General features: G+C 38.3%; 1 protein-coding gene across 1 annotated transcript in view; it reads right to left on the bottom strand.

Moving 5' to 3' along the window:
- The window catches only part of GTF3C1 (general transcription factor IIIC, polypeptide 1, alpha 220kDa), a gene marked incomplete at its 5' end in the record, with an annotated part of 42198 nt that overhangs the window by 11474 nt on the left and 4362 nt on the right, over nt 1-26362 (bottom strand). Inside the window, 23 exons of the mRNA XM_009580390.1 lie at nt 106-199; nt 739-801; nt 1762-1874; nt 3072-3153; nt 3352-3494; nt 3636-3793; nt 4353-4538; nt 5227-5308; nt 7119-7254; nt 9110-9245; nt 10658-10835; nt 11599-11695; nt 13292-13389; nt 13804-13949; nt 14174-14449; nt 14815-14999; nt 15238-15341; nt 16319-16472; nt 18183-18319; nt 19072-19283; nt 21049-21373; nt 22918-23033; nt 23676-23834. Of these exons, the coding sequence (XP_009578685.1) occupies nt 106-199; nt 739-801; nt 1762-1874; nt 3072-3153; nt 3352-3494; nt 3636-3793; nt 4353-4538; nt 5227-5308; nt 7119-7254; nt 9110-9245; nt 10658-10835; nt 11599-11695; nt 13292-13389; nt 13804-13949; nt 14174-14449; nt 14815-14999; nt 15238-15341; nt 16319-16472; nt 18183-18319; nt 19072-19283; nt 21049-21373; nt 22918-23033; nt 23676-23834 (3380 nt within the window). The remainder of the gene's footprint in view (nt 1-105; nt 200-738; nt 802-1761; nt 1875-3071; nt 3154-3351; nt 3495-3635; nt 3794-4352; nt 4539-5226; nt 5309-7118; nt 7255-9109; nt 9246-10657; nt 10836-11598; nt 11696-13291; nt 13390-13803; nt 13950-14173; nt 14450-14814; nt 15000-15237; nt 15342-16318; nt 16473-18182; nt 18320-19071; nt 19284-21048; nt 21374-22917; nt 23034-23675; nt 23835-26362) is intronic.

Genomic DNA, 26362 nt, shown 5'->3' with positions numbered 1-26362 from the left:
GTTTCTGGATTTCCTTTCTCCCATTTGAAAAAGACATGTATCAAAGTAGGAAGGAGAACCTCTTTAGAGTTGTATGACCAGTAAAGTTTGGTCCAGATACTGTACCTGAAATGATTGGCAAGATTTCATCTGGTTATCTGAGAGTGCCAAAGTGCTCTGAATCAAATTCTGTAGCACTAGAAAATGAATATCATAGACACTGAAAGAAAAAAAGAAAAAAAGAGTTTATTCACGATGATTTTTGAGCATGAGGTACCTAGCTATTAAACTAGCACAAAAATATACAAACTCAATCATCTGCTTCTGAAATAGATGTACAAAGGCATGAGATCACTACAGCTGAGGATCATTCATGTAAAGGAGCCTGTTACATTTTCCCTGACCTTCCACCCAGAGTTTTTAGATCAGTCCAGATAATCCAACACAAAACAAAGTTCTCTTTAACATCTCCTCCTCTTAAGGTATAGCACCCAGACAGAAAACATATACTGTTGTCCTAATGATAACAGACCACCATTTTGAGAAGGGCATTGCTGTTGTCATTTTATTCATCAAATCTATAATCTATATCAGAGGTCCCTACAGCCTTGTGAAAGTATTTTTCTATTAATAAATTTATACACTGCAACAAACAGATGAAAAATGTACCGAATTAGAAGACTATATGACTTTCACAGATGTGAGGGCTGATGTGACCTTGGAGTCCTAATGGGAAAAAATGGTGCTACTGCTACTCACCTGCTTAGACTATCCTCTTTTGTGTTTTGATTTGTGTCTTCTCCGATTGCCAGAACTCGAAATCTAGTTAAGGGAAGGGAAAAGAAAACACTGAAGCAAAAGAAACATTCTGTGATTTTATATCAACCGTGAAACCCAGAGGCTGACCAGTGCAACTGCTAATAAGGCAAGTGTTGAAAGAGCGCAGGGGAACTATCTGCTCCAGCAGCCCTCAGCACAAGTGTCAAAAATTAAAAGAACTGTCCAGATCAGTCTCCCTCACTCCACTAAGCTATCTGCTGACAAGGAGATAGAACACATTGACAGGAGACAGTACAGAACTGTAGGGATTTGCTATTCTATTGAGGTTTTGGACTTCCAGTTACCATTGGCAGCAATTCTGCTGTAAGGTACAGCTCTTCCCAAAATAAGAAAATTTACAAAGGTGCTAAATTTGTTATCATAAAATGGTCTGAGACCCAAATTTTCACACTTCTCTCCAAGTGTTATTCATCACGAAAAAGCTTGACGCTCTGGGGCTGGAGAATGCTATACAAGGCTGAGTGCTCTTCTGTATCAACAGTTTTAGCAGCACTGAGATGATGTAGCTGAGCAACCAGCTACAAACTGTGATATAAAATGGGGCCAATTAATATGGAAAATGGTAAAGGGAAGTCGTCTATTGCATTAAAATGTTATACCTGAGTACCAACATGTCTAATAGCAAAGCTGAGGATTTGACAATTTATGAAAATCTGACATTGTGAATTTCTGGTTTACAAAAAGTCTTATTTAGCAAAATGGGAATGGTTTAAAATACGCAAGCTTGTGCAAATAACTGAAAATTAGTTATATGTATTTAGGAAGTATGGATTTGAGAGAAACGTTGCTTGTTGTATTTACTGAAACTTCTTTTGATACTAAGAGTACAAGTAACAGAGGGTACAAAGCATGCATAGCAGAGAAGAGGTCTACCCTGAATTGCCCTCCTCTTCTCACTGTCTCAGCCTATATGCAGAGTCAAAAGCACCATAACTAAAATACCTGGAAAAGAGTTCCTGCAAAGTATCAGGAATCTCAAGTTTGGGATTCCCCAGGGTTGAACTGAATTTCTCTTTCAGTCTTTCCACAAACTCTTTAAACTCCTTTGCACAAACCTTTGAAAACAAGAGGTAGAAATGTTATCAACCTCAATTTCTTAGAATGGGAAAAGACCCTCTACTTTTAAAGTGTTAATGGAAAATTCTAGTAGAAATAGCTGATTTTAAATTATCAAGTCAGAAACAGTACAACAGATGAAAGAATGCATCAAAAAAGCTCTGTGGAAGTTGTGTTTGCCGATTTACTTAACAGTTGCAGGTTCTGTCTGTAATCAAGCTCACAGCTACAAGCAACCCACCATGAACATATTAAAAACAATTACACTGAATTAACAGCATAAGATCTCCTGCTAGAGCTTTGTTTAAGCTTCTGCTTAAGTCCTTTTTTCTCTTGATACCCTTCAGGCTTTATCATGTTCTCCATTAAGTCTGTTTGTACAATCATGGTTACACAAGAGGAACAGTACTGTATCTCTCTGGAAACAAGACTTTATTTGCTTCCAAAGACAGACTTTAGGGATGGGGACACATGCCTTTATTTCAGCAGTGTCTTACCAGTGAATAACTATTCTTCATTTAAACAAAAATGAATCTAACAACAGAACTGGTTGGGATTTTCTGACAATAATATGAATTGTCATTCCTGGATAAAACCAAAAAATCTTGCCATGACATTGTCCCAGTTGTGAAAAAGTTTTGAAATTCAAAATGGAATTGTTTGCACTGAAAGTGTAAACAACTTTGCAATTTGAAATTGTGGTTGATTTAAGCTCAAAAATAAATAGCTCAAAAATTAAATCTTTTGACTGATCAAACTAAGGCTTCTCTCATGAAATTTGCTTACGTTCCTGCACTCATCCACAGAAGCTAAGGCAGTATTCTGACAAAATAAGAAATTACAGAGCAAAAATGTTTTCTTGCTCAGATAACAAGGAGGCTGAGAGGATAAATAAATAAATAAATAAATCAGTGCATATGGATGCTTAGTCATGGGTGTTTATAAACAAGCACTTTGAAAAAACAAAATGTCTGTTGCACAGCAGTGCTGTTTACGTGCCTTTGGAAGGCTGCCTGTGTCCACTTTACTCTTAAAATAGCAATGATGCTACATTTTTACAATGATGCTATTTTTAACATAGCTAAGGGTACAAGCGAGAGATAAGATATGACATCACAGTAATCAAAACAGTGCAAGTACTCAGTAATCCAAACAGCGTAAAGTACTCTATGACCTTTAGAATACTTCCCTCCTACCTGTGGATCTTCATAATTATTTTCTCTATTCATGAAATCTTCAATGAGGGCTTTGTCTTGGTAAACCTCAGCAAGGCAAACTCTGCAACAGATACAATTGAAGGTGGTGTACAGAGTTGAAATTTTCCCAATTCAATACAGATTTAATAGCACGAGGATGCAAAAAAGTTGAAATTTATATTCACATGAAGTAAGATGAAAACATAGGAGAAGCATATCGCTTCACTTAATTTCAGGAGAATTTAGCCTATACCTAGAACATAGACAGAAACCTTCTTACTTATAGTTAAGATAGGTCTGTGGATTTCTGACAATGTAACGAGCTCTTCGTCCAACGGAATGAGAAGTTTTATCGAGGGACTCCTCAAAGCTGGCATGCATGATATCCCGAACTACTTGCCATGGAACAAAGGGCCCTTTTACCTGTGTGAAGAACAAAAGTGTTCAGAGTTAAACTTCAGCTTTTACGTACACAAATGATGGTTAGAACCAGGATGAATTCCTAGGACTGATGAAGTGTGCGTTCAGTACATAGACCCCTTAAGCAGAAGTCCTACTAAATACCTTTGCATTTAGCACATGACTAGCAATTCGGCACAGCATGAGCAGACTGTCTTCTTGCACTGTCCAGGTGACACGCAGACGTGTCATCCTCTGCAGGGCACTCTGGTCAGCTTCATCATGGTAGCGGAGTCTTTTGCTTTTTTCTACAGAATCCTCTTCTAACAAATCCAGAAGAAAACACCCAGTTACCTCAGCATGACATATTCCGATTAGTTCAAACTCCTATCACAGGCAGTGTCAGCACCAATTGGAGTTTGTGAGAATAAAAGACAAAAGCAGAGAAGGAAGTAGCAGTTGAGAAAGTAAAATGCATTAATACCTCTCCCAGGAATGAGAAAACAAGCACTTTAGTTAGCAAACTGACTACCTAAAGCATCACACCATGAAGAATCTTTAAGCCAGCTATCAAAAGTTGATGGTGAATTGCAAGGAGTTAATCTGGCGCAGACACGATTAGAATTTCTTTAGTTTGTACAATACAGTAATGCAATCATGATTCACACACAGGTAACAGTTACAGCATGCTGCTGTTTTTCTCCAGAGCTAGTATACAGCCCCAGGACATCTGAACCTCTTCACTGAAAGAGGCAACCCAGAGATGGCCAGTAATTTTCCATTGCCCACACTATGGGACAGTCACACCAGCTTTTCTAAAGCACCTTACAGCAGGCATATGCATTAAAAAGAATGCTTTTTTTTTCCTCATGTGTTAGTTACCTTTCTTCTTCTTCTTTGTCTTCTTTCCAATGTCTTTCCTAAGCCTCTTCCTCTTCTGGCTTTTTCCACCTCTCACTCGTTTGGTTCTATCCTGGGTTGGTTCTTTACTTATTTCAATACATTCCTCTTTCTGGACAAATGACTCAGATTCTACCTTTCCTTCTCCCAAAATATTAACTTTGTTACCTAAAATGACACATATTTACAGTAGTGGAGCTTTAAAGCAATTACATTCTACAATATTAAAGTATAAAGAGCAAATGCCAAAGTTTCAGTGTACTAAAAGACAGATGCCCTCTCCGACTTGCCTTTTGTAAGTCATGTCATTTCATGCCACTTCTCAGCAGCTCACACAGAATAAAATCCCACATAAATGAGGAATCATCAAGTAATTACTAAGTCTAGCATACAGTGCACAAACACAAGAGAACTGTGTTAAGATTTTATATTCAATCTGAAGCATTTCCTTCTCTGTAGCTTAAACATTAGCCTATGCAATTTTAACAGTCCCTAGTTGTACAAAACATCGGTCCCTCTAGACTTTCTGCAAACTGCGCTTCAGAAATTACAAAGGATAAAAATTATTTTTCTATAGGAAAGGAAATTCTTTACATATCTATTTTACTGCCCCAGAAGCATCCTGGATCATTGTAAGGAGACAGGAACAACCCATGTCATCAATAATGGATAAAAAATTATTGTTCTGTATATCCAGAAATAGGGAAGGAAATTATTTATCTATTTTACTGCCCCAGAAGCATCCTAGATTACTGTAAGGAGACAGGAATAACCCACACCATCCGTACTGGATTTGACAAAGACAGTAACAGCTATAATACAGTTACAGACCCCACCACCAGCATCACCACCTTACCTCCAGTACTGAGCGGAAGGGGGTGTTTTGTTAAGAAGCTTTGGAGTCTCACTGTCAGTCCGTTTTCAGAAACTGTACTTTCCTAAGACAACACAGCTTTCAAAAAGGTGATATGCAAAAGGAGTATACTGGTTTTAACATCACTGTACAGGACATTCTTTGAGTAGTGTCAGAAATAAATTTTCAGTATAAAGGAAAAGATCCCTGGCTACAATGAAGAATTCATTTGTCTTATTATTACCACATATTTGAATGGCTCTAGAGCTTTACTTAAATCATACTGTAATGACCACTAGATTATGAAGGTTAGAACTTTAGCAAATCTCCTCAAATTTAAAAGAAGTCATAACTGGAAAAGAAATGCTTGATTCCTTCACTGCTACAGAGGCTGAGCAGAATTTTCTGTAAAACACTATTTTTTCCAAAGCATTTTACATTTAGAAAGCATTTGTGCCTTCTAAAAAGCACAAAACCAAAATGCAAACACAAACATTGAGTAAATGCCTCCTACACCATATTCTATCCATCTTAAATCTGAGCCCAATCTGATTGCAATGTATTCGGAGTTTTGCCATTCTCAGCAAAACCCATTTCTCTTGTGTGGAATTCATTGGTGATAGAAGTTGGTCACAGATGTGGAGAGGAAAGCCAAGACTGAAGAGGTCTTGGGAAGGAGAAGGTTCTTCCTGTTAATGCTGAACAACTAGGTGACAGAACAGCAGATGAAATTCGGAGTGAAATGATCCTGCCTGAGGTCAAAACCAAGCAACTCTATTTTACATATACACTGATAGGCTCTAATTTGACCACTACTTAGGGTAGGGTAATTTTCAGTTCTGTGAAAGTACCTGTTCAATGCTTGGTAATGGTCAAAAAGCAAACCAAATGGAAGGAATTCTTAGGAAAGGAGAGCAACACTATGCAGCTATGTTGGCCACAGCCTGAATGCACTATGTGATTCTATTTTAACCTTAAAAAGGATATAGTAGAACTAGAACAGGTTAAAAGAAAGGCAACAAGAATGATTAAAGGCAGAACAGGTTCCATGCTGGGAACAGTTAAGTAATCTAGTAGATGCCAGTCTTTAAAAAGAGATGATAATGGGAAACATGAGAGGTGTTTACAAAAATCAAGTGAAACAGAAAGCGTAATGGAGAGTGGTATTTTTCACAGCTTCCCTTAGTACTACAATTATTAGGGAGCTTAAACCATCAAAAGGAAGTCGTGACACATAATAGGACTTTGAAACACTTTGCTATGTGAAGTTGTGGATAGTAAAGGATTTACACGTGTCCAAAAAACAATTAGACAAATTAATGCTAAAAGAAAAAGCTATTAACAGCTTTGAAACATCAGCCCTGGGTTTAGAATGGCCTTGAGCCAAACTTGCAGACAGCTGGGAGAATATTCTGAGGAAATATCTTGCAACCTTCCCTACAAATCTTTTATTGGCAACCATCAGAGACAGGACATTAGGCAGAACTGGGACGGCCATTCTTATTTGCCTGTGTTGGGCTTCCTAGTTTTTTTTTTTTTGCTGTGTGTATTTCCTTGTTTTGGATGTTTTAGTTTTCATCTGACAACTTCTACATTTCAGAAAGGCAAGAGGCACCACCAAGTAATCTAAATTTCTTGCTTAATAAAGTATTTCTCCTTTGCTTGCATGTATTATCGAATTCAGTTCAGACAAAATTTACGTCCAATTCTTTCATTCACTTCAGCACCAAGATTTACCACATTTGGCATTCATTTCCTTCCAGTGATGCAAAGCCTTACCGAGACACATGACTGAGAAAGCATGCAAGCAGTAAGATTTTGCGATCAGTATCTCAACCTTAAGAATACTAAAATTTGGAAAAGTCACTACAGTATATAAATTTTAAAATACCCACCTTCCTAGTCTTATTGATGATGTAGCTTGTCCAGATCCAGTTGCGTTTTAGATGCCCATAAAAGCTGGAATCCAGACCTGCAGCTCCTAACCCATCTCCAGGGATAGTTCCATCATCAACCACCTCTCGGCTGCCTCTAAAAGTAACAAAATATACAGTAATTATTTTGTAGGGAGTGCCTTCTCAGCTGCTTTTAAGTGATGTGTGTGCAACGTACAGAACTCTCCCCTTGCCCACCCAATTTAGACAGGGCTGGGAAAGAAGATGAGAAAGCGAGATGCTCCTTCCCTTAACCCTGTTCCAGAAATAGCATGACAACAATGCTTTTCCATTAAGTTTTAATCCCTGATATTTAATGACTGAGCTTTCAGTTTAAAAATTACACCCAGAGCAACTTCATTATTGTTAACTAAGTTCCAATGGCCATGTTAAACTGTTCTCAGCACTATTCCTGCCACAGAACTAGAGAAAATACCTGCTCAGATGAAAAACTTTCTCAGAACAAGTGTGGCGAAAATCTTCCACAGGAACTAAAGGCCATCACAACCCTTTTTCACACTGACTGTCAAGCACTGGTCTCTCCAGTTTTCTAACAACTACATTAAAGCTTGTTTAAATACACATACAAGCCAGAAAAACAATGCACTGCTATTCTCTCCTGGGAAAGAGGATGAAACTAGCAATGAATAGTATGTACTGGATGAACTGGTACCCTTCACGAATGAGCTATTTAAATATAAGTATGGTGTTACAGTGCAGAATGAAAAAAAAAAGATTTTTTTTTCTTAAATACAACACTTTGCAAGAAATCATGGAGACAAAAGAATGTCCTCAAAAAAAAAAAAAAAAAAAAAAAAATCGAACTATGAATGAGCTTTGCATATGCAGTAGATGCGCAGCTCTGACAATCCAGTAATAACACCAAAGAGTATTTTTGAAATCCTGTTTCGCCTTATGAAAGATTTTTTGAAAGCTACCATGAAAAAATTATTTCAGCCAAGCTTTCAATAGACAACTCTTTCATTATAAGATTACACCACCAATTAAATCCAAAAACTGTTTCTTGACCTTAAAGATGTTGCAGTCATCTCCAGCCTAACTGCAAGTAAACACCAGATATCCAATTTAAAAGATTTCTTACCATACAACAGAGACCATATGCAAAAGCTGACAAACGGACCGAATAGAATTTTTTTCTATCAGCAAGGATCAGCAGAATTAGGTTCCCTGAACTCCATTTTTTTTTTTTAAGATAACTTGATATATCTACCTGTAACACTGAACTAATTGAAAATACTTTTAAACAGACTGTTTATTAAAACAGAATAGAATATTGACAAAACTAAACCACAGTGCACGACACAATATAAAAAGTATAACTGGCATTCTGCATGGCTGTCATAGGTTGTAAGTATACAATCCTCTCAAGTATTCTGGTTGTGATTAGGCAGAAGAAGTAGTGCTCCAGAGATCACTTCCAGATTTCACCAGTGACCAATACCATATTAGAAATCAATCTGTACCCAAGGTGCAGCAAAGTGCAACACAGAAGGACAGAATTCAGAATGCGACACTGGGGAGCTACTGAAGCTACAGGGTACTTGAGACACCATGATACAAAGCACAGGAACCGAGAATCTTTAAATTTTTCCCTTGCATTAACTGTACTTAGGAAGCACTCCTTCCCTCTCAACTTTGCTTTCCCCAAGACTCTTGCAACACACATCTGTACTACTTTGGAAGGAAATCCAAATCTGTTTTTCCCATTCCTCTAGCATAAAAACCTGCTTGGTATACAAGTTACTTGTAAACATGATACGTACATGTCTTTTTAATCAGATAGCCTCCAAATTACAAAGAAAAACCCCACAACACCCAACTGAAATGCTAGAGTCTTAACTGCTTTTGCTATTGAGTAACATCCTCAAAACAAGAACAGTTCTTTTTGCCCGCTCTATTCAAGCAAAAAAGCAAGGATGAAGATGACATACGTGGTATATTCCAACATTGCACACTTTCGTTCCAGATTGTGTTTATCCACTGCTGACTCTTGTTCCATTTCTACATCTAGTGCAGTCTCTTCCCCTTGAAGATTACTTCTCTTGGAACGAGGACAGCGGACAACTCCTAGACACACAAATGGTTTTGACTGTCAGCATGAGAAGTAAGACTTCAACCCATTTTCAATCCACCCTGCTATGGCAAACTACTGCTCCCAAACGGTACTAACATTTTTACCACTTCTTGATAAAACATGCTACTTTCTCACAGAAGCTAATGGTGTTCTAGTTAACTTCCAGTAGAAGGCACTAACTTGTCCAAAATTGTATTTAGGGCAGAAGTAATGGGAGGCTGGTGCCCTTTACAAGGAAAAAAAAATTCAGCAGTTCACCGATATTCTAGACATGATCACAGCCTTTCAGATACTCGAATGTGGCAACAGTCCTCAAGAAACAATGTGGCAGGTTGTGACTGCTGAAACACAGTGTGAACATTTTGCTTGTCTGACACCTTCATGTTGGAGATACATTTAGGATGTAGCAGAGGAGTCACGTGATGGTTTTATAGTAACAAGTAGGAAAAAATTCCAATTTCTGGGTTACTACTGCTTTTTGGCTGCCCATGCTACAAAGACAGTAGGGCAGGACTAGATCTCAGGCAGGTATCTGATCTAGAGGCTCAATATAAATTTAAATCCAGCACAGAGCAATTTTCCTCTCAAGACTCAACATGGAAAATACTTAACTGGAATACAACAAAGCTTCCATAAATATGCAAACTGGTGAAACAATATCATTCCCATATTTTGGGGGCTAAGAGTAATCATGATCCGACTAGCCTGCAACAGCTGCAACAATCACAAACAGGCTACCATTTGACAAATGTATAAGGAGCCTTTTGCACATAACTGCTTCAATGCAAAAGTAAGACAAAATTACAAATGGATCCTTTTACCTGGCTAACTAAATTACAGAAATACAGAATAGTGTTGTCTAAGGTTTCAGGAGACATCTCTTACCTCCAATTGCTTTTTTTTTTTTGATAATATATACTTCTTGTAGCTGTATATCCTATTGTAAAAGGTAAAAGGACCAAACACAAAAATAAACTAAAAAAATCTGGGGTGCATAAACTCCCTTAACTTCCACTTCTCATCTAACTCAAGCTATCTATCAGAAAGTTAGCAACGTTTTTCTAAGGAAAAGGGAGCTCTGTTTAAACTGGTAGAGAGCTATGGCAAAAATATTCTAGTAAATATTTTCAAAAAGGCTTTTTCATAGCTGGATTAAAATCTTATAGGGCTTTTATCAAACTTGATGCTTCTAACAGGACAGCAATGTTTTTCCTTTAACACTGCTTTGAAAATGTCAGGTGGATCTCAACTTCATAAAATTATTTGGACAGAAATTCTAGCTTTTTTTGATGCACAAGGCGACCAGACAAAAGAAGAAAACATTGGAAGTGATAAAACAGAGCCTGCCTCAAGTTTTAGGAAAGGAGGAGGAATTGCAGTATAAGAATGTACAATTATACCATACCCAATGGTGTGTTAAGGCAGACACACTGCAAATCAAACCAGAAGTTCTCCACATCCTGCATGGTATTCAGAACATATAAGCGTCTCTCAAATGGGCGGCTACTTTGAGCCAGGTTATAGTGGGGGTCACAGATAGTGGTATCAACAATCACAGCATTTCTCTTCATATACACAAAGACCTGTCAAATACAGTATATTTCAGGTAAAAATCATTTAAATTGTCTAATTTACAGGACACACAACTTAATCTAGTTTAGGACTGCTTAGCATTTTCTCAGTCTTTGCTGTTTTAAGCCAGTACTCTGATAGAAGACACACCCATCCCTTATTACATTGTATTCCCAAACTTCCCTTGCCAGCGATCCAGAAATTTCGTTTCTAGATTTAGAACAGTTTCTTTTCCTCCTTGTGCACAGGATATTCCAAGTTTCCACAGAGAGTGACTATTTCCTACAAGCTCTCATTCAGGATTTGAATAGATGTGTTTTGGGGCCTAACTATCTTTCTTATCCTCATAAAGTATATGTTGAGACTGCTTTCTCCTTTGCCTGTGCTCTCTATTTATAAAAAGGTGCGTACGAATGTCATTATTTTACTCTGATCAGTGACTTTATTCTGTGTCAGACATCCAATGCCTAAGACCTTGATGGAAAAGAATGTGGCACGCTGATTTTTCATAAGGTGCTGCCAGCCTGGAACCTCCCAGATCATTATTGTGTGCAACGTTCAGCATTATACATCTGAGTAGTGTCTTTCCAGAGAAAGAGGTAAAAATTATCTGCACAACTTGCAATATGTCACTCAGATCTGGAAGTTTGCATGTACATCTGAAACATCAGTATTTTACTTAATTATTTAAGGTAATTACAAACCCCAAATCTTGCATTTATTTCACTGAACAAAAAACATGAAGAATAATGGCTAAGTTTTTTAAAAAATTACCTGGTCTTTGTCTTGAAACTTTTCTGTTGGGCCAAACTGTATCAGTCCCATATAACATAATCTTTGAAGGTTTTCTACCACTGAAAAGATGTACCTCCTGCAGCAATATTAGGAGTATTACAATTAGCACTCATGAAAACAGTAAAAATGATACCAGAAAACATGCCATTTTCATGCAGCAACCTCGAGTTTCAGGAAACCACTGCTTTTTTGAAATACTGAGTTTTGGAATTTCTGAAGTGGTATTTTTGTTTGAATTGTCAGCCTATGGAAAACATGTAATATCCCAAAGCTCCAAATTTCCTTTCCTCAAACCACAAACACAGTATTTTAGCCAAATACTAACTAAAATTTTGCTAACAAAGAGCAAAATTAGCCAGAAATACCATCTGTAAAAATGAATTAAACAAGATCAGAACACCAGCAGATTTGCAGACAATGTCATGTTACGAAAAGAAGACACGAGTAAGAAAACATGACTGCTAAATATGGGCTGATAAGCCTTCACATGTGTACATCTAAAGAATGGGCAACGATCTTTGTAGTTAAAGTTGTTTAGAATTACTGCTCCAAGAAACTGCTTTCAGTTGCTTCTAGCTTTGGCAGAGCAAAAAGTGCAACATTTCCCATGCTGTATATCTATTTATATGGCAAAATTCTGGAAGTTGCAGGAAACTTCTGCAAGGTCTAGTTTCTGAGAGAGAGTTTGTCAAAAATTACCTTTGCCCACATTTAACTTCACTAAGATCTAAGTTCTTCTGTGCAGTCAAATGGGAATCGCATTTTGGCAGGAGTTTTCTCTAGAGCTCTGAAAGACCATTTGCCAAGCCCAGAATTATCGAAGCAAATTTGGCTGAGTTAGAAGTTTTAGTGAATGGGGGGCAAAGAGACAACATGGTTATATACCATACTGTTTTGCATAAACCTATCAGATGGAGCCTGCAGATTTCAGAAAATACCATAAATGCTATTTCCTTGTTACTAAGATTTAGCAAGTAATAGGTTAGGAATTGCAAACCCGAGCTGACCACGAGTCTTGACAGCTGATATTGTCTAGCACTATTCACTCACCAATGACATGTTTGCCAGTTTGCAAAATGTTGTATAAGCCTCCAACCATCCAAATCCATGCCATTAGCAATGACTTTCTGGGGAAACTAACATGGTGCTGTTGATTCCACATATTCAAATCACTTTCCTTTAATGTTGCTTTCCCTTCCTACCTTCAGTCCAATCTCAATTCCTAGATGAGGAATGGCAAACAATGGCAGACATGCCACCGAGAGTATGAGTAGAAATCGCATGGTATGTACGAGAGGCAGGAACTGGGAAATGTGGCATCTTCTGAAAGATTTATGAAGGACAGCAACATTTAGACTCTATTAAATTCTGAATTCGGCAGCAGTCAGGAGTGTGTTTTATGCAGAAGTAACATCCTGATGATGAGTTATGAAGGACAGAATCTCCCAGCTCTCAAACACTACCCGACAGCATGCATGAATATTGTTTATTAGTTTCTTATTACCTTCTATTTGGGAGAGAAAAATACAATTTGGCACGCTATCCTTAGAAGATTGATGATCCTTGTCTTAAGTAACAAAGTTCTCTTTGACACAAACAGGAAATAACTGAGAAAACAGCCAACCACTGTTGTTTCCTCCCTAGAGCCATTTACTTTGACTCATCTGCTTACCTTTTGTAGAGAAGCTGCTGTCGGATTGACCTAGGAAGAAATCTGATCAGAGTGTGCTTCTTTAGTGGATCATTTAAAAAATCTTCCAGACCATCCACCTAGAATTATTTTAGAAGTTAATCAAAATGCAAAATATAACTATCCTTCAAAGTATCAAGCTTTGCTACCAGAACTGTCTACTGAAACATTTTCTAAGCAAATGTTACTGCTTCTGTAAAATGCTTAAACATTATTCTTGTTAATCAACAAGGCAGAAGATTCAGTGAGATTATAAAAAGCTCTTTGCAAAATAGCTTAAGAATCTGCAGTACTACAGGGCTATACATTTTTTTCCAGTGTGGCTGTAAAAGCAACTAACTTTTCTGTAAAAGACTATCAAGAACTAAAGTGTCTACTCTCTGATGGCTAGTTTTGTTAAAATAGACGAAGAGGATATTTGTTACTGCTTACAGGTACAGTTGACATCATCAGACTTTAAATTAAAACAAATGTGAAACAAAAAAGCACTATACCTTGTAGCTGACTTGTACTATCTGAACAAAGAGTGAGAGAGGCAAGCAGAGAAGAATGTCACTAACAAGAGCCCATCCAAATCCAAACTCTCTGTGAACTGGGAGAGGAGGGACATAGCGCATCCATGACACATCATCCACATACACTAGGAACAAGAAGACTGGCTTAGACCCAGACAGGACAAACCTAATAGATATACTAATAGTTCTACTGTGAGTGTTCAAGCAGAACACATTTGGCAGTTCAGAGTCTGGAAATCTGAAAACCTAAAACTACCTGAAAATTATCTAAACCATTGATTTGCAATCTTTTTTGAAGTAGACTTCTACCTTTTTTTCAGTGTTGAACCATGGCAAAGCCACTTCTTACCTGTTTGATTAGACAATTCTGCTTCAGCCTCCTGTGCAGAGATTTCAGGATTCACCACAGTTGTTATAATTTCTAAGGTCCCATCTGGTTGTGCTTCAAGTACAGCTGCATTCACATCCAGCCCTTGTTTGCTGCCTTTTTTCTCACCCTCACTACCTCCTTTTTGCTGTGTTCCATTTAAAGGATGTCCATAAATTAAGTACCAGAGGAACATGTGGACCATTCTTAAACGGGGCATTTTGGGAAGAAAGCCAAGAGAACGCCCAAGTCCTGGAACTGTGAGGGAAGATTAAGTAACAAACAGAAATAAAAAGAGGATTAGAACAGGAGAAATGGCTACCTCTGCAAAACTGATGTGAAGAAAACTGGAAGGAAAGATGGGCAGTTGAAAGTAAATACAAGTCACAAATATTTAGTGAAGAAGTAGCAGTGAATACAAATACTCCAGTTTGCAACTGTGAAAAAAAAAAAAGCAGCTAAGAAAACATTGGATAGTGAGATTGCTTTAAAGTAAACCCAATTTTTCTTCTATAAAAGAAGAAAAAACCCACATGTATCTTAGGAGAGCCCAACATCTGAAAGTGATTATTAATAATAAATGGGAAACTGAAAGATGACAGGAAAAACAAAGTTAGCTGTACCTGTAACAGGGTGATAGTTTTTTAGCTGTGTTATGCCCATTTTTTCATCAGTTTTTCTTGCCCGACTATTATTATCAGCTTTACATGCGCTTTCTTGCATTTCTCCTGAATCAGGAACTGCCTCTTGCCCCAGGTTTTCTTCCTCAGCATGGTCCTGGGATGTTGGTGTCTGGGGAACTTTAATCCTGTGTTAAAACCACACAGCACTTGGGTAAGAATTAAGCAGAGTTCAATTCCTCTTCTTTCCTGACTTCAGGAGATATTCAGCATCTTGCTTCATCTTTGTACTTCCATTTCTCTATTGCTAAAAAAGAGATTTTTCTTTTCTTTTGCTTACTTTGTGTTTATTTCCTCTGCATATTTTTGCATGCACTAGGTAAGCCAAGTTCCCTGCAAGCCATCCAAACCATCATTGCAACTTGCCTGTTTGCTGTGCTTGAATTGGAGATTCGGAAACGCACCTGCTCAATGGCACTTTTTACAAGGGGATCATTAGGACTCACTGAAGGATGCACAACAAACTCTACCTGTTCAGAGCAGCAGAAAACAAACAAAAGGTATTTATGGAGATACTGGCTCTTAATCAGCTGCATAAGTTATCAGATATTAACAGTTAATTAACAGTAGCCACAATGGATGAATCCTATGAAGGTTTAATAATTCACAGAATATGAACACTTTTGGCTCAAAACTCCCATTGCTAGTTTGTATTAAGCATGAGGCCAGACCGTATGGTCTGTACCAAAAAACAGTTAATGTCATTTCTACAAACCTCAGTTTTTTGGGTCTTTAAATTCTGCAATATTTGGGGAACAAACACATCAACTTGCAAATATTAGGCTGCAAGGGATAAAGGAAAAGCCATACCTCATAAGACCAAACTAATACATATTGTTGCTGAAAGTACACACACAATTCAAATTAGTAAGATTTCATATGGGCTCTACAGTAATTGTGCAGCAGGGAATTTTCAATAGATTCTCTCCCTGCTTATTAACATTTCACACTAGAGTCACAATGACAAGTCTCAGCTTTACAACTACATAAACCTCAATACCATAAACCTCAATAACAGTGGATTTTTGTTTTTAAAAAACCCGATCATGTTCTATAAATTTCAACTCAGAAGCTAACTGAGGATTTCTCATGTACTCTTGGCTTTCAAAAGGGGATTAAATAGAATTGTGTTGCAGCCTGACAGTGCAGGGAAAGAACCATGAATTGCATAACTGATAAGCAGCAGAACCTCTCAGAAGGGAGATTCAGAGACTTTGATCTCTGGACTACTCCTTGGTCTCACAGTTATCTGCTTATAATTGAAAAGCACTAATCTGGTTTTCACAGTAGCTTAGTTTGGGACATGTAGCTTCTGGGCAGCTCGACTGTGGGTTCCGCTATAAAAAGTAAAATCATCCATATATTTCAGTAAAAAGGCCCAAAACATTTTGACAAATCAGAAGGTTGTGAGAAAAGCTGTTTCTGCTGCCAGGGTTTGTGCAGTCACCTTTTTACTAATGCCATCTTGAATGACTGTAGTACGATACAGTCTGAGGAGTCCTTCTCGTGCAAGCTTCTGTACCAGTCGTACAATAGACTTTTTGCAGCATTTAGTGGAGACACCTTCTTGCTTCTCTTGATCCATGACCATTTTCTGAAGCCTAGAAGATGCAAAAAATACCTTGCATTTTCAGCCCAGCAATGCTCCAAACTGCCTAAGCAGTTTGTTAGATGATGTGGAGTGAATGGGTATTTCCCTACTTCTAGCAATTACTGCTTGCTTTTCCTTTTTGCTGTAGACAACTGGCAACTTAGCTTTAAATTTCAGCTTTATTTTCTTTGTAATCAAGCTTATCCTTTTTACGTCAGGACTGCTGTTCTGCTGACAGCAAATTCTCAATGCCAGATTTCTCTGTGTATGGCTATAGTGCAATTACGAATCCAGCCTCCCTAAGGTCAGGAAAACCTACAGCTTTTTAAACATAGGCAGTTTATATTTCCACTTGTGAGCTCAGTTCAGCTTGGGGCAGAAAGAGTTTACTTAGTGGCATTCAGAACTCAGAAACTACACATGCATCCACAATATAGATACACATATCCCATCTCTTGAAGCCAGCTCACTTCTTCCCTTGTAGCAGTCTGCAGGAGCGCACTCATACCTTACTCTCCTAATACCTGTTTTCATGCATTTTTTCACAAACGCCCCAGGCCCTATTTCTGACTCTTTCAATCCTGGAGAAGGATTGACTCTTTCAATCTGAAAAAGATATGGAAGGGTATTAAGGGAATGAGGCAGTAAGTGAATGTACACATGGACTTCAACTTTTTCAAAAGAATACCACATCCTGGTAACTAACGTAATTGGAGTGACAACACCAGCAAATTTCCTTGGCAGAGATTGGGGAGGGGCAGAACTTTCACCGGTGCTGGGGGAACCTGTAAGCTACTGAAGGGGACAGCTGAGACTTGAAGTATCTTCTTAGCCTGAACTTTGATGTGCCTGGATCAATCAGCGAGGAAGCTGGTGCCAGAAGACAGGTCTCTAGTTTCACAACACTCTGCAATTGAACTAAGTAACAGAAGGTTTCAAAATTCTCAAACCAGAGGACAATAAGGCCATGATTTCTTACCAAATTCCTATATCAAGCAGCCCTGTGTGTATTTACATGCCAGGATCTTATGTGCTAACACAGAAGATGGATGGTGCAATCACATTTGCCACAACAGAGCCCTGTTAGTTTGGAAGCTGGGACTCCAGCAGGGCACCAGAATTTCCATTTCTCTATGAAGGTGAATCTTAAATGGCTGAAAGACGTTATAACATTCAGGGAAGTATCTTCAGTGCAGACAAGGCAAGTCATGAGATGACATAAAACCATCCCACATACAGTTGCAAAGAAAAGTAAGCTTTTAGCACCCCACTAGAATCCTAGTGGCCAATGATGACTGACACGAAGATAAGAGTCTCTACAATGAATGACAGAATAACACAGGAACTATTTTTGAAACCATACAGAAATAAAATATATGCAGATGAAAGAATCCTCAAGCAGGGAAGTGCTGTATCTTACTGGCACACTGTGAAAGGAAGAAAAAAGTTCTCTGATCTCTATTTATGGGACATATACCATACAAAAATCCACTTGTATAATTATCTGTACAGAACTGTTATTGCTTCCAAACAGCTGATTAATTTTTGAGATCCAGTGTAACTGCAACCCCTCTCCCTTCCATGTGCCAACATGATAGCATATAGTGCCATCAGGAACAACAAAAGCCACCAATGGAATAAGCATACAGCATTGCTAAAGTAGTGCTTATGCTACCAAAATGCATCAGGCCCCCAGTACGCTGTTTTTAGACAGACTCACGTGAACAAGCTTTCAATTAGCCGGAGGTTTCGAACAGCTTCCACAATGAGATTTCGGCGCTTCAGCAGCCTGTATGTTTCGTGAGATCTCTCCACTGCTGTAGCTTTGGAACGCTTTTCCTTCTTTTGGTCACAAGTCTTCTAGTGCACAGTATGGACAATAAAAATTTTACATGACCTATTCAATGTCTTCAGCCTAACGCTGGTTCCTCACACAGTAGCAGATGAGGAATTCAGAGTTTTGATGTATTTATTTGTAACAAACTAGTCAGATGGGGATTATCTTTTATATCGTCTTCACAGGCAGGGAACTAAGGCCGAAACTTAAGATTTCCATGCAGTTAGATGCAGAGATTTACGCACTTTCTCTGCGCATCCCACATTCTGAGCCATTTGGACTTGAGAGTTTTGCCCTAGAAAGCTGGTAACTGCCTTGACATTGTGCTGGGTCCAAGCCAACATATCCTATCTCTCAGAAAGGCTTCCTGTCCCAGGCTCAGTCCTGCAACAGTGAGGCCACACAACTTTCACGTCAAAACCCATTTGTTCCTCCTGGTTTAGAGGAGACAGACCAGCTGATACACAGCACTTGTGTGCACAGACAGACATTAAGTAATGACACTCATTAAGTCAACACAGAGAATTTGGAGAGCACCAGGGAACTAATCCAGAACTGTATTTTGGACATCTACCTTCCTATCTCCTGGAATAGTTTTCACTTATAACTACAATGCAGCCAGAATATGAATGTACTTTGAAATTCAATTTAAAAACCCAAAACAATCTCATAAATGAATACAAAACCTATAGCTTGAAGTCTTCCTATAAAAGTACATAACTTAGCTCAGACAGCCATACCAACACGAAAATATTAAGACATGTGATCTTACCTTAGGGTCTTCAAGTCTGACCTCCTCAACCACAGCCACATCCCCGTCTTCATCAGTGGAATGAGCACAGGTGGAAAGATTGGACTCCTGCTTTAGAGTTTCCAAAGTAGAACTCTCCCCTGAAACATTGTCTGGGAGCTCTTCGGGCTCTTCAAGAATTTGAGGGGAAGGCAGCTTCTTGCCCTGAGACTTCACAGTTGTGGGTTTTGAGCCTAGTTTAAGAGCAAACAGCCTTGTAATTGTTCTGCTCTCACAGTTTCCTGTAAATGTTCAGCTTCTCTCTCCATAAAAGGCCCTCGCCCATCCACCCAGGTCATTGTATTTAAAAGCATTCTGCTACGTTTTTCACATATTCTTCTACTAGGCTGGAAGCAGTGGTTTGATCATGAATGACTCCATTCAGCCACTAAAAGTAAAGTTTAAAAAAAAAGTGAACTCCCTGTCATCAAATAATCCTCTCCATGCAGAAGCCATTTCATAGGCAGACTTAGAAGACCATGAAGGGCCAGATTAGCTTATCCAGAAACTGCTGTCTGAAGAAAGGAGAGCTTCTGTCACAAAGGTTCTCAAGTTCTGCCAGAAACCTGACTTTTCTGACTCAAAACAGAATGAGAACAAGGATTTAGTATTACTCCAAGGATAATCTACATAAGGAAAGGAGATGTGTTCTCCTCTCTTCCCTTGGAGTTTATCAGAGAAGTTGTAGGAACATTCAAATAGTTAAAATAAATAAAATAAAAAAATAAACCACCATATCCTCTTTAAAATATACCCCCAAAAGGCTGGTAGCTTTCACATTAAGATGTTCCAAATAACTAAAGAAAAAGATGAAGCAATTAGCTTCAGGAGACAAGATATTTTTGTTACAATATGCTTAGGTGAGTAAGGCTGTGGGTCAAGTCATCTCAAGCCCATTGCTGCTTGAAAGTAGTTAGTTACTATCTTATCCGGTCTCCAAAGAGAAGTCAGTGTTATTCTATTTAAACTCATCCCACTTGAAGGTTTGCATCAGTACATGAACAAATACAGTTTGCACAGACTCTAAGGCTCCATTGGTATGGACATTTCCAATTGAAAAAAAACACTGCTAAAAGGGGAAGAATTTTTATATGTTAAAATTTAAAAAAATGTTAACTGGCTGGTCTGTCAGCTCCTGTGCTACTTCCCACACCTAAGATGACATGAATGATATGAAATTACGCGTTTTAAATGAGAGGCACAGCCCGCCTTTCTCCTTAGTGAGGAAGAAATAAAATATTTCAAGAAATACAAAGTGTGTTCAAAACCCTTCTGAAGTCTTCAAAGACTTTAAAAGCCAAAGTTCTACCAAGATGGTGCTCTCTGATAGCTCTAAGATATTTTGAAAAACAGAGACCATGACAGATACCTCATCAGTTCACCACAGAACATCCAAGGCAGATATAAAATTTACCCAAGGATGCCGTTTCTCTCAGCAGCTTAAGCCACCCTGACTGCTAGCTACCACGGTCTCCCCACTATGCTCGTTTTTAGCCACACAGGCCTGTCTCCTTCCTTGCAACAGTCTGGGAATTTGTCTGACCCTCTGCAGAATCATTTCAGCTCTTCAAGCCACCAGAAAAATAACTGAATATCCAAGGAGCAAGGTGTGTGAGCCCATTTCACTTGCATGGGGAAAAGGGGAGAAATGACATAGGGGTAAGAAGAAGCAGACTTTCCCAGTGATTGGTGATAATCAGAAACGTTTTTTTGGTGCACACAAATATACTTCAGCCCTAAGAATCTCCAGAGATTACCACACTTACAGTATTCCAAAACATAACACTTTTGGTGGAAAGAGAACATCAAAAAAGCATGGAAATAATCAAGTAAGTGTAAAAATAAATATATGATTAAAAAACTTTAATGGAAGCTAACAGCAGATGATTTTTTTTCTTTAATAAAAGGATCCATAAGAAAAATGCAAGGCTTTTTCCAAATTTCAGAATCATGATCTACCTTTAGCTGGTGTTGACTGATGGGTATCATCTTGGAAACTTAATTTCAACAGAGAACCAGAGCTGGCCTTCTGACCTTTTCCTGCCTTCTTGCCATCTTTTGCTTCTTCTTCATTGTCAGACTCTGAGACCAAAGTATCATCTTCTCCAGGAGACACATCTTCCACAGGTGGGGAATCTTCTGGCACTAGAGCCAAAGTAACTGTAGCTAACTGTTCACTCCTAGCCTTCTCTCTCTCAAACTGACGGTTTAAATCACTCTCCTCTGCAAAAATGTATGAAATATACTTTGTTGTCCTTTGCCGACCTTCATCCTCCATAAAACCCTAAGGAAATAGTTGGAACATTATTTTACCACCTTACTTCTCCATTCTTGCAGTCTGTTCTCCAGCATCAACAGTGGGAAAATTTTCTAACTGTTCTCCCCTCACATCAAAAGATATCATGTCATTATCACTTTTTTCTAAACAACAAAAATGATGACTAATCTTAACATATAGAAATCAAAAGAAATACCATGCTTGAAAAATAAATAAATCTGCATTAGCTGCATACTTGAATGAAATGCCTACCATATGTGGGATGTAGAAAAGTCTAAGGAAGAACAAACTATATGTATTCAGACTGGAAATAAATTTTTTTCAGAGAAATAACTGCACTGTAGAAGTTACCAGAGTGAATCAGACTTCAGTGGAACTACCGATGCCTTGTCTACAATAGGTGCTTTGAAGTATCTAGAAACTCAAACACTTAGCCTATCAATAAGGGAAGATTTCGTCTTCACAGTTGACTTAGGAAAAAGTATGTTTAGATATTCCAATGGTTTATATAGTTTGTTTGGTTTAATTCTACAGAACTTTTTACCAAATGACAAGATCTTAATAAAAAAACCACTCTGTTGAGGGAAGATGGCAATTATCCTGCCTTTGTGGAAAGGGGTGGGTGGGTGCATGTGACAAATGACAGCTGAATTTGTTCGGCTTGTTGAGATGAAAAAAAAAAAGAAATATCTGGAAATAAGGAGTTTAATAACCATAACCTCTACAAAAGTAACTTTTTCCCCAGAATTTGCTAGTATTTTCAAAAGTAGATTGATGATTTTAGATGTACAGAGGGTCTCTGACAAGATCCTTCAGTAGAGGATCTTGCAAAATAGAAGTTTGCTTAATTTTTTACTACCAGATAAGTGGCTATTTTGAGTTGAGAGACATCTATGCTCATCTCTATAAAGTACTAGCCCCCAGGTCACCTGGGTTACCACTGATTACAGTGAATGACTTAGGTAAGTAGTTGAGGCCAGGTGAAGAAGGATTGAGGATCATTTCTCTGCCCCATCTCTTTCTGGAGGGCAGACCTGCTTCATGGTGCGGGGAACGGTGTTTCTCCGGAATGCTGTGAAGCGGTGTCCGGCAGAATCCCACCCACTGGTGTGGATCACCAGAACGTGCACTTGATACAGACAGCAAATATGGGGCCACGTGCATTTTTCCCTATGATTTTTATTACTTAAGCACCCAATCACAAACCAATGTAAAATAATTGTCCAGCAAACTATTGTCAAGGAAGCTAACCAGGAAACAATAAAGAAAAGATATGCTAGAAGAGCCGATATGTTACATTCCAACAACTAGGCCTAGTCCTCACATTACAGTAGGTTAAAATTCTAATACTTTTTGAACACCTTTCTTATATACCTTTTCCTCAACTGAAGTCATTCTCTTCAATCTTACCAGGACTCTTTCACTGTCAATTCTCAAATCCCTGCCATTTCTATTGTCTGAGGTTAACAATGTTATAATGTATTATCACAGTAACCACAACTGTATCTCCAGTTTGAATAAGTATCTAAATTATTTTATTTTAACCTTACCTTGACAACTTTGTACCTCTCCAGAAGACGACAGAGCATCCTTGCTTCTAGCTTCCCCACATTCATAGCCAAGCGAATTTCTGCCTGAGAAATACCTTTGGTTCCCCTACTTTCAACTGTTTCAGAAAGGAAAACCAGAAAATATCTCAGGGAAATGATCTGACTGCATTATATATACATACATTTGTGTATACAGTCATATTTGCTCTGAACAACTGTATATGCCAGAATATGAAATTAAACATTCACCACTAACAACTAAAGACATTTGCACAGACATACACAACATACGGTCAAATCCTGTCATAAACCACAATTTTATGTGAAGCAGTGCCCCAGCAGAATGAGGTTCGAAGGTGATAGCTCCGGATTAAAAGCAGGGGTGAATTTTTCCCCTGACAACTTTCTGCAGTCAGATACTAATTTCTCCATTATGAAAGGAAAAGAGGTAGGAGAAGAAGAAGGAACACTGGTTTTCTCATCCCACTACAATGTCCTGTTTCTACCATGCTGTCTTATTTTGGTGGCATTGAATAGTTGATAAGCTGCCAGGGACGGGGTAAGAGGTGGCAACACCTATAGCTCCAGTCTAATCCGAACATAAAGCTCACCTTTTCCATGAAAAATTGACACTTTCCGATACATAAAAAGCAATCAGACTTAAAAAATCCCACCACAATATATACCTTTCTTTTACCCATACAAAGAATAAGAAGACAATGGGAAAAATCTTTAGCATGTCTTACTACATCACCTACTTAGCTGATAAGCCTGGGTGAGCATATCCCTTTCACAAACAATATCCACAGGCTGAACAGCTTTTGTGATGATCTCTTCTTCATCATCATCATGATAATCTTCCATTTTCTTCCGAAATTCCTTTAGTAATTTAAGGCAACGGACCATGACATCAGTCCCTGTGAACATGAATGTTAGTTAACAACTCTTCACAAAATGCAGGGCGTATGCGCATGTTTAAACCATTTTATTTCTTTCAGCAGCAGGAAGTAGTAGTGCAATGGGGAACAGATGACCAAAGACAACTGCTTATTTCTAGGAAAGGTTTGCAACAAGCTTTTCCCTATATATGAGTCTGTCAAAATACTGACTAGCTGAATTTTTGAGGTGCTCCCAGCCTTCACGTCTGTGTCAACATTAGGACTGCCCAATACAATGATTTATGAGTGGAGTAGAAAACACTGCAATAACAGGAGAAATTTCAATAGGACAAATAAATCAATGAAAGGAGTAAGTGTGGATCCACAGTGATTTTTCAGAAGACATATCTGACTGTGAGATCACTCACTGGGTATAAAACCCCTCCTTTCTTTCTACAGACTCAAAGCATTTTTTACTTTCTATAAATGCAAATCACATAATGAAAAAGAACCATACATTTGAAGATACAATAAGCTACCTGGTTGCAAAACTGTTCCTTACACAGGATTGCCTTTCCTCAGCGAGTGATCAAAGTGGACACCAGTTGGTGGGCCCTACCAGGTCCTGCTGCCAGTTCCCAATATTTAAAAATCCCAGGACCTAAAAGAACTGTCAGTTTATCACATGTCCTAGCACCTTCTTCTATATTTGTTTGCATGCGTGTTGGAGGAAGCATACACCAAGCAACTAGCATCCTGAAGAAAAAGATCAAATAGAAGAGTCCTACCCCATCCTTACCCCCCAAGTAAGCTCTTGCAGCATAACTAAGATATAGCTATGTTGCACAGTTCCAACATCACTATGAGAAGAGGTTCTTCTCAGCCTTTGTCTGCTGATTCCACAACACATGCTATCAATTATGGAAGCTCTATGTGCAACCACGTATGAGCAGGTAAGCTTCTAGATTTCTTGTCCAAAGTCCTAACCTGCTCTCTGCACCTAGGGAATGGCTAGGTTTGTTAACACGTATGGTGTACTATAATTGTATGCAACAAGAATGGAGACACAAAATCTAAGGTTGTTGTATACAAGGACAGAAAACACTGCTGCCCACCAGCCACAAGAATCTCATACATGGTTCAGTTCCACATCTTAACACGTTACTATGCACTGACTGTGCTGTAGTAACTCTCCACCTACTTTACCCTTCTGCGATCTCACAGAAGAGTGGGGACAGATGACTTCAGGAGAGCTGTAGCGATCCTGCTCCCTGATATAAGGATGACCCACTATCATCAGTGTCATGAACAATTTAAGAGACCAGTGGTAAGCTAGAACTAGGTTACTGTACATTGCCAGCTTATAAAGTTGCAGTGATTCAGCACTAAGATACTGCTTAGGATAGTAATTAAGTGCTGACATTTTGGTAGGGCTGCAGGCACTGTTATCACATCTTCTGTATTTCTACAGGCCATTGATTTTCACTTGAAGCAGTATTTGGGGGGAAAAAACAACAAAAAAACCCCACCAAGCCACCACAACAAAAAAACCCCAAAACCAACCAATTCTTTTTACTTCAGCTCCTGCTGTGCAATAATGTGCTTCCCATAGCAGATGCTCTGGCTTCATTCTCAGTGTCCCCCACATATTTCTATCTGCTTTCCTACATAACTCCAGAGATTAAACTATCTTGATCTCCGATGAAAATCAGCTATTATTAATTCATCCTAGTTTAATACTGAGTGTTTTTGAAGGCATTTATGTGAATTTTCAGCTTTTACATCTGTAAGATGGAATTATCATTCAAGTGAAAGATTTGTCATTTGGCATTTTTCATGACAAACTTAAGTAGTAAATGCAGCTGCCATTGTGCCGATCTGTGGCAAAACATGAAACATCTACTGCCTTGTAGATTGCCAACAAGTTTATAAATGGGCTTGTATTTTCTTGTCTTCTAAGTAAATACTTTAATTGGAAGTTAGATGTTTTTACTACTGACTATAAACTCTATCTTTTAGGAATACTATCTAGTCTTTTGGGTTTTATTTGCAAATGTCTTCAGCTCACTAGAACATCTCTGAAACTTAATTCAGTGTGAGGAAGTATAAACAAATAAAACCTGGCGCAATACTACTCAAAGACAGTGTAAGAGAGAATCTAGGTTTTTGTCAATGACAATGCTAAACGGTGTGACTAAAGGTATCCCTGTCATACAAGCCACTGTATACTTTTAACTATGTATACAATACATATTTTGTAAGCATTTGATGATAATTTTCCCATACACTTTATTGATTTATATCAATATCAATCATATATTTATTATTTTATACTGATCCATTCTAGAATATTTTTAAGGATCTCCACTGCCTTCTTGAAACTCTGAACTTGAATGAGTTCTCCCTCTGATATTCTTATGGGAAGGAGGTGGACCTGTATATTTCATGACAAATGAACTCATTCAATCACTCCCTTATTTATTCAGTACAATGTGGGAGATTTCTCTCTGAACCGTGTTAAATGCTGTACCTGCTTATGGCCACTGCTTCTCTTTGTTCATAACACA

The sequence above is a fragment of the Fulmarus glacialis genome, unplaced genomic scaffold, assembly GCF_000690835.1.
Source record: "Fulmarus glacialis isolate BGI_N327 unplaced genomic scaffold, ASM69083v1 scaffold39876, whole genome shotgun sequence".
NCBI classification, from domain to species: domain Eukaryota; kingdom Metazoa; phylum Chordata; class Aves; order Procellariiformes; family Procellariidae; genus Fulmarus; species Fulmarus glacialis.
This window is presented reverse-complemented; position numbering and strand designations above follow the sequence as displayed.